This window comes from Aulonocara stuartgranti (assembly GCF_965226115.1).
Source record: "Aulonocara stuartgranti genome assembly, chromosome: 4".
NCBI classification, from domain to species: Eukaryota; Metazoa; Chordata; class Actinopteri; order Cichliformes; family Cichlidae; genus Aulonocara; species Aulonocara stuartgranti.
In genome coordinates, this window is record NC_138942.1 from 25,522,990 (window position 1) to 25,540,037 (window position 17,048).

The 17,048-nt window shown below is 40.7% G+C and overlaps 1 protein-coding gene across 2 annotated transcripts; it reads right to left on the minus strand.

The window, feature by feature from the left end:
* Positions 1 to 2,644: 2,644 nt before the first annotated feature.
* tefb (TEF transcription factor, PAR bZIP family member b) lies at positions 2,645 to 13,855 on the minus strand. Of its 2 annotated transcripts, none has more exons than XM_082531100.1 (4): positions 13,619 to 13,855; positions 8,408 to 8,974; positions 7,327 to 7,529; positions 2,645 to 6,977 (listed from the first exon to the last, which is right to left on the minus strand). In XM_082531100.1, the coding sequence occupies exons 1-4, from the start codon at positions 13,800 to 13,802 to the stop codon at positions 6,762 to 6,764; spliced, it is 1,170 nt and encodes a 389-aa protein (XP_082387226.1). In that variant the 5' UTR covers positions 13,803 to 13,855; the 3' UTR covers positions 2,645 to 6,761. The 2 variants fall into 2 exon arrangements, with proteins under 2 accessions (XP_082387226.1, XP_082387227.1); XM_082531101.1 differs by lacking the exon at positions 13,619 to 13,855 and adding an exon at positions 9,975 to 10,750.
* Between the last annotated feature and the right edge of the window lie 3,193 nt (positions 13,856 to 17,048).

The window sequence follows — 17,048 nt, forward strand, 5'->3', positions numbered from 1 at the left end:
CGGGAAAGAGATGCAGTCAGTCTCACTCTTGGTTGGCTGGTTGTTTAGTTTAGTTTTTTGTTATTTTGTTAATGTTTTTCAGACTATAGATATTTTTGTACTAGAAGGACCCTTGTCTTGTCCTCATGTTGGTTTTGCAATGTGGCATTACTGTCATATGCAGCAAGCTTTAGTTGTTTTTGTTTCAGAGGGAATGAGTGGGTGAAGTGTACACCTCTGTAAATGTTACAGTTGTGAGGGAAAAGGCTTTTTTTTTCTTTCTTTTTCTTTTTGATCTTGAATCTATTTCCACCATTTTTTTTTTTTTTTTTTTATATTAGTTTTTGAAAATGATCACTAAAACATTTGTATAAGACATGCAGAGTCCAGGAATATGTGTATAAAAAGTTCTTATGTTGAGATTCTTTGTTTAGTTTCTTACATGCTGAAGTTATTTTTTCAGAAAAATAACATGAATATATGCAAATTGAGACGTAAATAAAGATGTACAGAATAAAGTATTGAATGTTTATTGTACCTTGTACACCATATGTCTAATAAGACGGGTAAATGTAATCATTCTTCAGTTTGCAGTTGGAGTTAGAAATGTTTACAGTGGGTTTGTGTAGGAAAAGATGGCTGATCACCACTTTCTGTGCTCCGAGGGCAGTCTGACAGCACTCCTCCCCATAGGCATTACATTTAAACCAAAACAATGTATTTTCTTTTTTTTTTTCTTTTTTTCTTTAAAAAAATTAATTAGTCCTATTTTCACGTAGCACACACTCTGTATATTATAAACTCCCCAACACTTTTAATTTATCTGCATTTCAATTCCCAGATCTGCTAATATTAGAAGGAACATCTTGTTCTTTTTAATCTTTATCGTTTCTTTTTCTTTTTTTTTTTTGTCTTGACTGAGCCACCCTTGCTCCATCAGCCGGATCCTTATGGTACTGATACTATAGCCATAATCCCTGACTGTCTTTACTTACACACCCTTCTCCAATTCAATGAAATGCCATAAGTTTTTAAACAACCCTGAAGGATTCAAGGGGTTTCTACCTCTCTCCAATATCTCTCTTCAATAAGAAGGCAACCGGTTTGGGAAAAGACGAGGGAAATGAATGTTGCTCTGAACTGTTGTCAACCCTGGTTTAGATTGTTAGGTTTATTTAATGGTGAAAACATTTGGAGGGATTCTTTGAGTCATGCATGACCAGAAACCTTTCTCTGTACCCCTCACATCCTGATTAAAACCAAAATTGAAACAAAAAATAAGCATAGAGGCGATGGTGGTATTACATTTCCTAATAACACAAGCTGGAGAGTCAGCTCTTAGATATTTGAAAGAAGTAAATAAAGGGGGGAAGCACCATAAACCTGAATGCGGGCTGTTCTAAAATCAGGGTTGAGCAGGAATGACGATGGAGACAAGAATTTTGTATTCTGATGTCGTTTTGCTTATATTGATGTTTGCGTTTTACTTTGCACTTTGGGATATTTCATTGGCATAAAATAAATTTATTTTCTATGTAAAAAAAGAAAAAAGTGAATAAACATTAACCTTTAAGAGTAAAATGGATCTAATAAAATGTTCAGATGATGTATAAATAGTGTTTTCTTTCCTGCCTGTATTTTATTATTATTCTTCCTATTTTGTATCTGATCTGTACACCCTGTAGATGTATAATGAATATTTCACTACTGAGATGCAATGACCTGTTTTCTGTGCTGCCCCCTCGGGAATGGGGAGTTACTACTGCAGTTTCTTATTGTATGAGATCCTTTTTTAAGTTTGTAATAAAAACAGATTGGCAAAAAATTATAAGCATGGAAAAATTAAGCTGATTGTGTCGTCCTCATTTGTGCGTGACAGTGCGGGGGTGAGTCCTCCTCCTTTGTGGTCTCTGTGCGGGTTCAGACCCCTGGTTCGTGCGTGAGAGTCCTGGAGCAGCTCATTGCTCTGATTGCGGTAAACAGATTCGAGTGATGTTTGATCAATAATTCAAAGCAAGGATGGAATTCTCAAATGGTGAGCAGCCAGCTTGCTCACCAGCCCACCTCAGCTGGACCCATCCCAGCAGATATTACTTTGCATTTCATCACCTAGCACTCCGTCTGCCTGTCCTGCCCCGTGCTGGTGTCTGTGTACAGCCAGCTGGAAGGTTGGCTTGCTCATGTCGCGGTGTGACAACATGCATAGCTCTGCATCCTCAGCACCGCATCCCTCATTCTCTTTTCATCATCTAGCTATCTTCCCTCCCCCACTCTCCATCTTTACCACTACCTGATCCTTTCCACTGCTTGTCCCCACCTCCTGCTTCCTCGCCGTCTTTGCTCCATCTTCCACACACACACCCATCCCTCTGGTCTTTAGAGGCTGCTTATGTGTTACGCAATTCTGCTCCCCTGTCTGTCGATGTGATCATTACGCAACATCTCCTACTCTGCTGGAATACTGATGAGCAGCAGGAGAGAGGTAATGGAGGGACAATAAAAAGGGGGGGGAAGATGTGCACTCAGGGGGCTTGTGTTTGTGTGTGCGCGCGTGCAAGTGCATCAAGGATGAGGACAATGCCTTCATTTATCCACCAGCTCCTTGTGTTACCCAACATTTGTCACACAGCCGCCGCAGCTGGTCAGCAAATCAGGCAAGGCCACGTGTCGGTAAAACTCCAAATTTATTTCATATGCATAATACAAGATACAATTAGGACACGATACTGCAGTTGCATGTATCCAATACATGATAGGGACAATACAAAAACGAGAAAAAAACCCACATTTATATAAAAATCAGAACAGAAAGCCAAAAACACCACAAGTCTTTAAAAATGTTTCCAGAAAGAGATTTAAAATGGTTTTCCGGGAGCTACTTCAAATAAGTAAACAAGGACACGGTGTTGTCAATGCGAAGCATCTCAAACCAGTGTCAAGAGTTTCAAGCAATAACCTTAAAACTGAGGTTTAGATTGGAGATCTAGTCGTGCTGCTCTGAGCACACCTACAAACACCTGTGCGCACACACACTTGTGCCAGATGTTCTCTGTCAATTATTTGTGCATTTCCAGGATTCTAGTTTTCCTTAAATATTACCCAAAAGTAGCACAAAGGGTTTCACAAGTGCAGGAGCCATCTTTTGTCAGTAGGTGGCAGAAGACGCACCTACATCCAAAAGTCATAACTGCAGGTCTGCATGCAGAGAATTGGGGAAAAACTCCAACCTCTTTAAAAGGAAAAATGATTTCATAAGGAGCTTCACATCAAACAGAAACTGCTACATACTTTATGCATCACTATACAAAATATGATCTTTATTTTATTGGCTTCTAAAAACCTCTCGTGGCCAGTACCAGTTTTTTCTTTTTAAATGTCCAAGTTTGCATTCATCAGCTAGACTGATGTCTAAAGCTCAGTGCAGTCGATGTGACAGAAAAAAAAACCCAAGAACCAGCTGTTACAATACACTATCAGGAAACTCAAATGATCATATTAGCAATCAAGAAGACAAGAAAAAAAAAAACACACACACACACACACAAAAACAAACAAACAAAAAAAGCACCAGCTGATTCCTGTGTATCCAGATCAATCTATAGCAAATTTAAAAAAAAAAAAAAAAAAAAGATAATAATCCACAGTGATTAAAAGATGCTGCTTTCAGCTGTTTTCACCACAAGGTCAAGCGCTGGCTGCACAAGGAAAGGCGGTGCTGTCATAAACAAAAGGACATCGCAGCAAAGATGCTCTGCTTTTTTGTTTTTTTTCCACTGTTCTGCACAATACACCATCAGCCCACGTCATCCCCCCAAAAACCAAAGAGCTCTAGTTTTCAGTAATGGTTCACAGACATAAGTACACTTGGTATAAAACTTGTTTTTTTTAAAAAACAAACAAGGAACAGAGAGAGAGAGAGACAGACAGGTTCACTGGGTTTCATGCATTAAGATCTCGGACTACAGAGAATTAAGAACTGGAAGCACGAATGATTTTGGGGCATTTCTATTTAGTACATCATAGTAAGTATACATACAACATCACTACTGAAATCAAACTAGCATTACATAACAGAGTATTATTGCCACATTTATTTTCTTTCCAGGATTATGAGCACAAGCTGGCTGATAAAAATCAAAAAGAAAATTATAAGTTTGAGATAGAGAGTCCCATAACAGTCTGCAACATATTTACTAATTAAGATTCACACTCAGAAGCTTTGGCGGAAAGAACTCAGTTTATAAAGTCGGATTTAAGGTTTTGCCAAATGGAACTAAGCTGCTTTGTACGTGTTCTTTGCTTCAACCAACACTTTGTAGCCATGCTCCATGTTTTACCTTTCACAGTAGCAAGTGTTGGACGAGGTAAAGGAAAGTGCACCCTGTCCTTTGTGTGTTCACAACACAATACCCCCACCCCACAAAAAATAAAGCCCACATTACTATATAAACCTGTTTTTAAAACAAACATCCAAAAGCACAGTTCACCCTTTGAATTCCCTGCTTTGTCATTGGTTTCATTATATAGGTATTATTATTATTATCCTAAGGAGAAATAAAATTATCTGACACATTGTTTGTACATCACAATCAACAAATGCATCATTACCCAAGAATAAATACAGCACTCATTCAACTATTTGGCAAATATAAGGAATATTGTAGGGTTAATAAAGACACAGAGTCCCCGTCTTAGCAAAATAAAGACCAGGAGACATATTTACAAGGTTCAGAAACAGCCGACTTTGAGCCTGCTTAAGATAAAAAAACAAAAAGCAACCAATCAATCCAGTCCTCTCGACACCATTAGGCAGGCAGTGACTCTAGCACGCTAACTGCAGTGTGCAGTAAATAAACATCCCAACAGCACTGTGAAAAACCCTTAAACCCACCCCTCATTTCTTTATATTTTGCTTTCAAGGAGCCACATTTTGTTATTGTTTAAAGTAGTCTTGAGCAATAGTTCTCCAGGATTTCTAAAAAGCTCTTTCAAAGTTGATTTTATTTTTTGTTTGTATTTTTGTTACTAGCAGTTGTCACAAAACACATACTTGTTTTAATTTTTTGTTGAATCTACGCAAAAGATCAAAAGTAACAGTTTGATGGGCATTAAACAGTTTTCAGATCTTGTTACTATTGATGAAATTATGAAGGCAGAAAAGTACTGTTAGATTTTGAGCCATCATACAATACTATGTGGAAAGTGTCGTAATTGGAAACAGCTTTATTTTTCAGAATGGCAATCATCTCAAACAACACAGTGAAAGCATACCTGAATAGAAAAACATCAGTCATGGATTGGCCTCCCCAGAGCTCAGACCTCAGCATTATTGAAGCAGTGTAGGATCATGTTGACAGAGAACATAACAGAAAGGCAGAAACATCCAAAGAAGAGCTTTAAATGTCCTGGAGAACTATTCCTGAAGACGACTTAAAGAAATGAGAAGAAAGCTGCCTAAGAGAGATCAGGCTGTGTTGAAGAATAAGGTGATCCTTCCAAATATCAACTTTCAAGCTGGTTAGAATAATACAAACTCTGTGTTTGTCTTAGACACTGTATTTCCATGTATGTCAATAAAATCCTGCATCTATATCCCACTTTATCAGCAAAATTTTAGGGAATGAAGGGTGGCACAAGACATGTGCGTAGTACTGTACATGTGAACATACCCCTCTACAATCAAAGGCCTTGGAGATCAAATGCACAGCATGCCTTTAACAGTAACCCACAGATAGAAACTACTACTCTTTCCCCATATATAAAACAATCTGCTCCTTCACTGAATCTTTGAGTCTCTGGAAGCTGATCTTAGTAGAAAAAAAGATGTTAAAAATCACAGAAGCTTTAAACTTTAGACCTACTTTGCATTTTCATTAGTATGCTACCATTAAAACAGCTCCCACTGTGATCATCGTTAATAAGGTTGACAGCTGCTACCAGCTTAATCTCCGCACACCGTGTGTGTGTTTTCTTTTCTGTTTTTTAATGAAAAAGTGCAAAATGGATTATACACTATAAAAATGGTGCAGAGAGATGATTATATATACATAACAGTTGTTTTTAAACAGTGTGCAGAGGCGTGCTTGTGTGACGGAAGAACTCTGACTGGACCACACCTTTCCTGAGGTCTCCCTCCTCTTACCCTCTCCAGACTGGGAGTACCACCTTGAACCTGACTCCGGCTCATTTTTCATCTGTTCCTCTCCTACACTGCGCAACTTCACTAAATATTCTTCTTCTTCTGAGCCTCCTAATTAAGTGCAACACAAGGAAAACAGGAGGAGTGCACCTTCCTAAATATGCAGCTTCTGACTGACGCTACTCGTGCTTTGGTCCATTAAGGTGTGCTGTGCTCTGACGGAAACTGCTGTATCGAATTTGAAAGCGTGCGATTCTTTCTAACCGACCCGCTCTTTTCATGTCGCTTGACTCTCTTTGAACTTTTCTCGAGACGACCATATTTTCCATGTGTGTTTGACCATGGGAGAATCCAGAACGGTCCACTTCCTCTCCGAGTGTAGAAGCCAGGCGCTCTCCACAGGCCTTCCTGTGACCACCGCTCCCATCATGCCTCACTGCCTGCCAGTGTGCATCCAAAACTCCAGCGTTGTGTTAGAAACTGGAGCCGAACACAGTGACTGGAGGTCAGCAAAGACAACAGTGCAAATTTAGATTCCCTAGGTGTTTATATCTGTGTTGAAATTTGCGGGGAAGGGAGTTCTGCTTTTGTCTCGTCATGGGTTTTATTGTGAGTTTTCTTTTTTCTGTTATTTATTTATTTTTTACAGTGGGCCGTACTTGGCTTCGTATCGAGCCAGGACGTTCTTACAGCGACCGCAGTCTTTCCGCATCTCAGCCACTTGCTTCCTCAGAGCAGCATTTTCACGCTCCAGGAAGGATGCACGCACGGTGATCTGGTTCTCCTTAAGGCGGCGTGCATCGCGGGAACGCTTCGCTGCCAGATTGTTCTTCTTTCTTCTCGACCAGTACTTCTCATCCTAGAGGAATGAAAAGGGACAGAAAGAAGAGTTAAACCTGCCCACATAAAAGAAGGGATTGGATTGAGGAGATCATCAGCTCAATTCTAATGTTTTATTGGGCTAACGTAATCACATAGAAATACAAACTAACTGATGGAGTTGGAGCTTAAACATTCTGCAAACCCAATTTTGATAAATGCATTTTTCTGACAACTGAACAAGATGAAAAGAGTGGAAATTTTCTAAATATATGTCAGACTTAAACTGTATGACATATATTAACTAGTTTTTACAACAGTGTTTTTTCAGACTGGAGTGAACTGATCTCAACTGCAGTTTGGGAAGAAGAAAATTTGATTCCACTGACCTTCTGCTCATCGGGAACAAAAACCTTCTTGGCCTTCTTGATCATCGGCTGCGGCTTCAGCTCCTCCTGGGAGAACCTGTGCTTGCGTGGGTTGAACAGCTCACCCCCGGGCACGCTGGACAGGACCAGGTCTGTGGGATCTGGCTGGAAATTAATGTCCACCTCAATGGCGTCTGGGTCGATTGGGGAGGGCGTGTTACGTTCTGCAGAGTCCAGCAGGGGAAAAAGTAAGCTTGGACACAAGACAGGTAAACGGCAATGAACCAGGTGGCCAGACTTCACACCACTACTGTGAAACCTGTTAGGGAGCTATGTAGGCTTCATTGCTCTCAGCCGCTTATCCCACAAAGATATTTTATCATTGCAAACACTCATTAAAAAAAACAAACAAACTGAGGGTTATACAAAAGAAGCACAAGTCTTTGTGGGAATAATAACCATACCTACATAAAAACAATTATAAAACGTAGTAAAACAAATAAGTTCACTACATGCCACACTGGAAAAAAAGGCTTTAAAAGTTTCTGTGCAGCTCAAATGAAAGGTGTCTAAGTTGGACACCTCCCAAAAATACATTTATGTAAAAAATATTTCCATCACTGCTTCTGTGTCAGTTTGTTAACATGTGACTAAACTGCCTGCAGTGAAATTATTTGACTATATTAGCACTGAAGACCTAGATGAAAATTATATGCAAAAATCTGCCTTTCACGACATCACTTTAGCAGAGTAATAATGCACAGAAATAGCTGGGCAAGCACCAAAATCTGTATAAGGTATGTCCTACTGCCAAATGCTCTGGCATACCGCATTTTATAAAGTTGACGATATTCCTTATTTAATCCAGCCTATCCCAGTTGTCATGAGGTGAGAGGCAGGCTACACCTGGGACTGGTCACCAGTCTGTCACAGAGCTTGTTTGGCCAGATTTGGTAACATTTATTAATCGTTATGACTCAGGTAGCCATGCCAGCATTGATATTCTTAGACCAAACTAAATAAAACTAGAGCTGCATAACTGAGAGGAAATAACAGTTTTCATCAGGTGTTAATGTTTAACACATGCAGTAAATCTGCTCACCCGCTTTCTTTACTTCTGCTTTTGGCGTTGCCTCCTCAGGCAAAGATTCCTCTTTTTGCTCTTCCTCTTTTTCTCCTTCTTCTTCTTCTTCTTGTTCTTCTTCTAGCTTAGCCGGTTGTAACGTGGTGACTGTCACAGGCTCCTCTGGATCTGGGGTAGCCATGGAGGCAGAGGGGGGAGATGATGAGTCTGCAGCAACAGGAGTAGCGGGAGTAGTTGTTTCAGTAGTAGTAGGAGTAGGAGTGGTGGTGGTAGCTCCTGCAATAGCCTTGGGAATGGCTTTGCCTTTGTCTTCAACTGTCAGCGTCTTCTGCAGCTCCTCCTCCTCCAGGGTCACAGGGATACCGTTCTCCAGGAGGAACTCATCCAAGTCCATGTATTCCAAGTGGAATGTCTCCCCATCATACGGAATGGTCTTCTCCCAAATGGCTGGGGTCAGGGAGGCTGATACCCCTCCACTGCCCCCACTTCCACCACCACCTCCTCTGGAGCCTCCACCAGCATTGTTTGCCACAGCCCCTCCTCCATCCACATCTTCAGATGAGCACAACTTCTCCTTCTCTATTTCTACATTAAAGACATAAAGCATAAAAGGAAAAAGTGAAATTAATGGCTGCTTGCTGAAAATGAACAGTTCCCTTGTCCAAATATTATTCAGTAGTAGAGGTGGGTGTATCAATCTGAAGGACAACAGTATCAACAAGACAGAGGATCGAAACAAAGTATCAATCCTAAGTTCAGTATATAACCCACTGACTTTATTATTTTTTGGAAACAAAAAAAATTAAGCAAAATATATATGTAACATTCAAGGTCTAAAAAACAGTTTTAACAAACATGAAAAGTTGAAAGGCATGTATTAATTACAAAAAAATCCCAGTCATTACAATGTGTTGCAAATTGGTGATGACCTCATAAGTAATGACACACTACTCTCTGCTACACAAGTTGCCTTTGTAAGTATCGCTATTGGCGATACTGGCCCTGTATTTACTTGGGTGTTGAATGGATACCAAAAATTGCAGCATGGTACAACATTATTCAGGAGACACGGTAAGAAAGTGAAATTATGAATGAGAAGAGGCTGGGTGGAAAGGGGTGGTGGTGATGTGACACCTGACAAACAAGTGGGTAAACAAAGGCGGGCTACATCCAAGAAGCCCTACAAGCGGTCTGACAGACTGAGGCAGAGAGAGGGAGTAGATGTTAAAATGAAAGAAGATAGTCAGAAAACACCATCACCATCAGCCAGCAACCAAAGAAAAGTAGCTCGGGCTGTTTAATGAAACCGCAGGGAGTCCGCTCTGTCCTGACTGTTTCCAGCCTGGTTTAGCTCCTTGATTGTCAGCGCAGAAGAGCAGGAACTTTTTGTTCTTCATCGTTTGCTCCACGCAACAGAGGGCATGTGAGCCAAAACCACGACCACACGTTTTAGGCGAAACACCAGACGCTGATTACTACCCAGCTTTAAAACCTATATACTCGTGGTTCATTTACAAGCTGAAAAACTGGGCAGCATTTTAATTTAAATTTATTATTATTATTTATAATAATTAATAATGCTTACCGTCTTCTCCTTCCTCCAGGATGTTCGGAGGAGGTATGTCCATAATTTTCTTTAAAACAAAAGGAAAAGACTTCTGGGGTGACGCTGTAGCGGTATTACCGCTGGGCTCGAGCTCCGTTGCCATCGCGGCTTCGCCAGGCATTGTTCCGTGCCGAGCTCCGAGTACACCGAGGCGACGCTGCTTTTTTTTTTTTTTTTTACCGAGAGCTGCGTCCGAAAAACAGGAACACAAGAACCGCGTTTAGCCGCTGGACTCGACACTATCGCTGATTTTGAGCCTTTTAAGCCGAAAATGCAGATTTCTAGAGTCAAAAACAACACCACACCGAGCCTCTTCTCCTTACCCACGGAGCACGCTCGTTGGATATTCAGAAGTTCCGTGCCACGCCTCTTTCACGCAATAGTAGCAGCTGATTGGCTGTCAGTACTTCATATATGAATATATTACTGCAGCTTCATTTTGACTCTAATCTGTGGTAGCTCTACGTTTGGTCATTGGCCACAAACACACAAGGAAATCATGGCTTTACATAGAAGAAGAAAAAAAAACAGACCCTATAAGCGCAACGTGAATGCAACACTCGGCCTCGTGCAGTCATCATATTAACATCTTTATTAGAAGGCGTTAGAGGCACGAGGTACTCACACTTTCACGGCAAGAACTGCGTGTCACGCGCGCACGCATAGCGCAAATACCCACACCCACATAAACACGTTGGGAGCTCGTGCAGTCGCTTGTTTTCTGAGCGTGATACTCGTGGCCAAACACGTGCGCCCCGCCCGCACCCGACTCATGTGAAAGCACACTCTGTCGATGGGCGTGGTTTAAAGATTCTCTGCACGTGCAAGCCAATGCGAGCTGGTTGAAGCGGGCACGCGCACGACAGTGTTTTTATTTTATATTGATTTAATAGTGCACGCGAGGTATAATCTATAACGTCTATCACATATTTCCCTAGATACGCTTTAACTCTACGCGCACCAGCTTCCAGGTCCTCTCTGCACCGAATAATAATAATTAATCTAAAAAAAAATAAACCCTCACTGCCACAAAAAAAAGAGACGTGCGTGCTTCCGCGCGACGGAGCGCGCACGACCTTGTCTCGAATATTGTTTTGTTTCAGGAACACGATGTTCAGCCGCAGTGAAATTCATTTTTTTCCTTTTTTTCCCCCCTCCAAGTTCAGCACAAGTGCCATGAGCTTCTACAGACTGAACACTGAAACCGCACACCAAAAGACTGGTGTCCTAATACTCTGTCCACGTACAAGGTTAGACAGGGACACATGAGACCAGGGTTTTTATTAAGGTTTCTGTGGCCACGAATACTAGTGAACGCATGTGCAACATTTTGTATCGCATTACAAGGATGATAAAGGTCAAACTGAAACAACAATAAGAAGAAGAAGAAGACGAAGGGGGAGTAGGAAGCATGTTTCAATATTGGAAATGAACTGTTAAATCATTTGTTATGCTTTCGGTTCACACAATACAAAGTTTTCATTCTAGGTCCTGCAGCTCACTGGAAAAAATACAAAACAAGAACCGGTCTTGGCTGGAGTCTGCTGTGTCTACAGAGCAAACCAGAGCACAATAAACACTTATCAGTGCCCTCTGCTGTCTATTTAAACTGATTAAATTTACACTCTTGAAACAGCTGAGACAGGAGTCTGCTGTTGTTCAACACATGTGAACAGAGGGAACTTTGTATGCACACTGAGATGAGGAAGAAATAACTGAATTAAAACTTGATGGTGATGCTTTCTGCATGCTTTACAGGGGAAATTACAGAACTATTAAGGCCTCAACCACAGTAAACACAATAACAATAACACAATAATCTGCCACTGAAGTGTCCTGCGAAGACACTGCATATCACAGGGCCAGCATATTATGTACTAGTGAGTCAGCATTGGTTGTCAACAAGATAATAAAATGCAATATTTATATTTGAGTTTCTAACACTATAATTACTTTGCATGTCTGTGGGATTTTTTCTGGTGTCACAAACATGTGTAAACATGAAACCTACTTACAAACTACTAAACATACTACAAACTTTACTGGCACATGATTTGCTTCTACTAGCCGACTCATTTTGCTTTATTTGAGTTTTATTGCTTTTACTGCAGAGTTCCTTTCAGTTGTAACCACATTTACTTAAAGTGCCCCCCGAAGGTCAACTCTAGGGCATCATAGATTTTACATGCTGCCAATGTATATCATACACTTATGACACACAGCTAAATATTCGCTGTAAATCTGCTAATACAGCACATGTCTGATTTCAGGGGCTGAATGACACAGACTGGTCTTTATGAAGGAAATCAAACTCCAGGGTGGTTTTATTTCCTATGCATCATTAGCCACAGCTTTACTGCAAGTTGTTTGACCCAAATCTGACACTGTGCCTTTGAGCTAGCTGTCTGGTTGTCTATAGAGATGAACAAACTCTCTGATTAGTCATGAGAAGATGGGGACTGCATACTAAGATTTATTTATCTATTTATTTTTTTAACAGGTCAAGGTATATTCGAAACCTCACTGTGACCAACTTTGGTGATACTGGAGCAATTAGGTGTTCGTACCCACATAAGTGCCATCAAATGCTTAAGGAGACATCAGAGCACAGGTGAAGTAACACAACACAATTTAGTTCAGTTTCAGCTGGCAGTCTTTCTTGCATGCCCTGCATGTCACTCCCTCTCACATTTCCTATGTCATTGCACTAGCAACTTCTAATGAAAAATAAACCAAAGAATTTATTTATTTTTAACAGAAAGTAAGCTAAAAAGTGTGCATAACATAAGCAGAGTGCATAAAGAAGCTAATGAAATGATGAAACTCTGAGTGAGGACTGTTTCAGTGTTGTTGCATCAGTTTCAGGCTACACGGAGAAACAGCATAGACAGTCTGCTGACACAATACACCTCACAGCCTTTCATCACCTGTGCACACTTCAAGAGATTAGAGTGATATTCTGATTACCACATACTACTGCACTCAGTAAAATAATGAACTGAACAGGAGACATTTAATTATGTTTACGGGTGGTTTTACTTCTACAGTTTCCCATACAGAAGGGTTTAAAGTGTCTGCTAGTAAAATCACTTTACACTAGAGCTGGATTAAGTACTTAGTTCAATGCTGAGATGTAATGAAAGCACTAGGTCAGTTTTAATAGGCAAAATAACAGAAGTCACTTCATTAGCTTTATGTATAAAACCACTTCATGTGTATCACTGAAAGCAAGATAAATAAGATGAAGATACCATGAAGAATTGCAGGGCTGCTGCATTACTTGTATCTCAGACTCTAATAAAATGGCAACATAGCAATTGTCACAGGACAATATTAAATCATAAACCTTAAAAATAATGTAACTAATTAATTATAGTCATTTTACAACCAGTGCCATAGTTTAATCCTTAATATTCATAGGCCTCTATGTCAAATTTTTATGTGGGAAAGTCACATAAAGTAATGAAATATAGTAAAAACGTACTTAGCGTTTCCATGAATGTAACTACACACCACCATATGCTACTTAAATAAGTCTGCCAACTACAGACTGCACGCTAGCAAAAGCAGCTCTCATAAAAAGATGCAAAAACAGTTATAACGTTATTTTAAAACATGCTTACCACTGTCATCAAAGGCCGGGAAGGGACAGTCGGCCAAGTACCTGAGCAGGTCCGGCACGTCGCTCCTGTCCTCGAAAAACATTTGGTTAGCCGCCGTCATGTTGGACAACTTGTGAAACTGCCCGCTCTGCTCGAAAACACAACTCTTATTTACTCCGACGAAACGACTACGTGCGCTTTGCATCAACTTTTCAACGTCACGGGGACGGATGCATGTGTCCGAACACAATCAGAGTTATAATTACCAATGCGAGCCACGCCCCCTCAGCATGTTGACGCGGTGACAATTGAGCGCGCGCACGCCAATCATACCGCAGCGCCTATCAAAAAGCAGGGGGCGGGCTCTGGAGAATCACAACCAAAACAACAACCTTTAACGGCGCGGCTCCGGCTTTCCCCCCCACGCACGGCAGCACGTGCAGTGACACTGTGGGATCTGGAGCGCCACGTGCCACCTAGTGGCTTGATTAAAAATTGCACTACACAGTGACCACCATTCAAGCCAAGGTGTGTCAAACTATTATGCTGAAACTTGTTAACCACACTCAATGCCATTATAGTGTTATAATACTATTATAAAGTAATGCTTTATAGTATTAGAGCCTATATCTGTGAAGGTTCTCAGTCATCCAGGTCATTGTAGTCCAAGGATCTGGGCAAAAAAGTGTTTGGATTACTTTGAGTTTGAGTTTTAAGAAACTCATCAGTCCAGACGCTTTTTCCAATTAGAGTATATACTTCCACACATACAAATACACTACTTTCACCCTTTAATTCAAGGGCTTTAGCAAAAGTTTTGGATTAACTGTTTAGGAATTACAGGAATTTACACATGTTAGTCCTCCCCTCAATTTTCAGAGGCTCCAGAATTATCGAGCTTCTACAGGGAGTGCAGAATTATTAGGCAAATGAGTATTTTGTCCACATCATCCTCTTCATGCATGTTGTCTTACTCCAAGCTGTATAGGCTCGAAAGCCTACTACCAATGAAGCATATTAGGTGATGTGCATCTCTGTAATGAGAAGGGGTGTGGTCTAATGACATCAACACCCTATATCAGGTGTGCATAATTATTAGGCAACGTCCTTTCCTTTGGCAAAATGGGTCAAAAGAAGGACATGACAGGCTCAGAAAAGTCAAAAATAGTGAGATATCTTGCAGAGGGATGCAGCAGTCTCAAAATTGCAAAGCTTCTGAAGCGTGATCATCGAACAATCAAGCGTTTCATTCAAAATAGTCAACAGGGTCGCAAGAAGCGTGTGGAAAAACCAAGGCGCAAAATAACTGCCCATGAACTGAGAAAAGTCAAGCGTGCAGCTGCCAAGATGCCACTTGCCACCAGTTTGGCCATATTTCAGAGCTGCAACATCACTGGAGTGCCCAAAAGCACAAGGTGTGCAATACTCAGAGACATGGCCGAGGTAAGAAAGGCTGAAAGACGACCACCACTGAACAAGACACACAAGCTGAAACGTCAAGACTGGGCCAAGAAATATCTCAAGACTGGTTTTTCTAAGGTTTTATGGACTGATGAAATGAGAGTGAGTCTTGATGGGCCAGATGGATGGGCCCGTGGCTGGATTGGTAAAGGGCAGAGAGCTCCAGTCCGACTCAGACGCCAGCAAGGTGGAGGTGGAGTACTGGTTTGGGCTGGTATCATCAAAGATGAGCTTGTGGGGCCTTTTCGGGTTGAGGATGGAGTCAAGCTCAACTCCCAGTCCTACTGCCAGTTTCTGGAAGACACCTTCTTCAAGCAGTGGTACAGGAAGAAGTCTGCATCCTCCAAGAAAAACATGATTTTCATGCAGGACAATGCTCCATCACACGCGTCCAAGTACTCCACAGCGTGGCTGGCAAGAAAGGGTATAAAAGAAGAAAAACTAATGACATGGCCTCTTTGTTCACCTGATCTGGACCCCATTGAGAACCTGTGGTCCATCATCAAATGTGAGATTTACAAGGAGGGGAAACAGTACACCTCTCTGAACAGTGTCTGGGAGGCTGTGGTTGCTGCTGCACGCAATGTTGATGGTGAACAGATCAAAACACTGACAGAATCCATGGATGGCAGGCTTTTGAGTGTCCTTGCAAAGAAAGGTGGCTATATTGGTCGCTGATTTGTTTTTGTTTTGTTTTTGAATGTTAGAAATGTATATTTGTGAATGTGGAGATGTTATATTGGTTTCACTGGTACAAATAAATAATTGAAATGGGTATATATTTGTTTTTTGTTAAGTTGCCTAATAATTATGCACAGTAATAGTCACCTGCACACACAGATATCCCCCTAAAATAGCTAAAACTAAAAACAAACTAAAAACTACTTCCAAAAACATTCAGCTTTGATATTAATGAGTTTTTTGGGTTCATTGAGAACATGGTTGTTGTTCAATAATAAAATTATTCCTCAAAAATACAACTTGCCTAATAATTCTGCACTCCCTGTATATTGAGGCTGTCAATCAGTTTCATGGCGGCTGAGGACTTTTACTTTTTACTTCACAACAAATGAAGCGTATAGAGATAAAGAGATGAATTTCCATTTATAGGTAACTAAATACGAGACCGAAATAAAGGGCAGTTCAACTGAAAGAGGTTTTCATTTGGCTGAAAAATCAAAATAAAGCTATCACATACACAGCAGAAACATCAGTAGTAGCCCCAAATCAATAATCTGTTGCACTGTTAAAAAGAACAAATACACTGACCAGCTAAGTAAAAATGTCTGAAAGACCACAGAAGATGTTAAAGTAGCTAAAGTTCATGAGGGCAGAATTATTTCGATGGTTAACAAAAACAACTTCACAACATCTAACCAAGTCAGCACACTTATGAGGAGGCAGACATATTGTTCAAATTTACAATCAAAAGAGGCTTTCAGGAATGAAAAACACAGAAAGTTTATCATGAGGTGAAAACTACTTGTTACAGATTAGACTTTGGCAGAAAACATCTAAAAGAGCCTTCACAGTTCTGGAAAATTCTATGAACAGATGAAAACAAGATGAACTTGTACAAGAATGATACAGAATACCACATTACCTTCAAACATGATCGGGATGTTATGGCATGTGCATATACCTTTGCACCTTTGCAGCTATAACAGCTTCAGCTCTTCTGGGAAGACTTTCCACAGGTTTAGTAGTGTTTATGGGAAATTTTGACCATTTTTCCAGAAGTACATCCATGAGGTCTGCCTCTCAGTCTCTGCTATAATTCATCCCAAAGGTGTTTGATTGTGTTGAGGTCAGAAGAGTCAACTTCTTCCACACCAAACTCGCTCTATAATCTCCCCTCTACCAAACTTTAGACTTGGCACAATGCAACCAGACAAGTACCGTTCTCCTGACATCCACCAAATCCAGAATCATTCATCAGATTGCCATATGGATAAGCATGAATCGTCTATGCTCTAGAGTCCAGTGTGTG

What these genes read in the sequence shown, in the direction of transcription:
- tefb (XM_082531100.1), bottom strand. Translation starts at nt 13,802, where the DNA reads ATGCAAAGCGCACGTAGTCGTTTCGTCGGAGTAAATAAGAGTTGTGTT. An exon ending in CCCGGCCTTTGATGACAGTG is followed by an intron (nt 8,975 to 13,618) that starts GTAAGCATGTTT and finishes TCTTTAATGTAG; the next exon opens with AAATAGAGAAGGAGAAGTTG. An exon ending in AGCAGAAGTAAAGAAAGCGG is followed by an intron (nt 7,530 to 8,407) that starts GTGAGCAGATTT and finishes TGGACTCTGCAG; the next exon opens with AACGTAACACGCCCTCCCCA.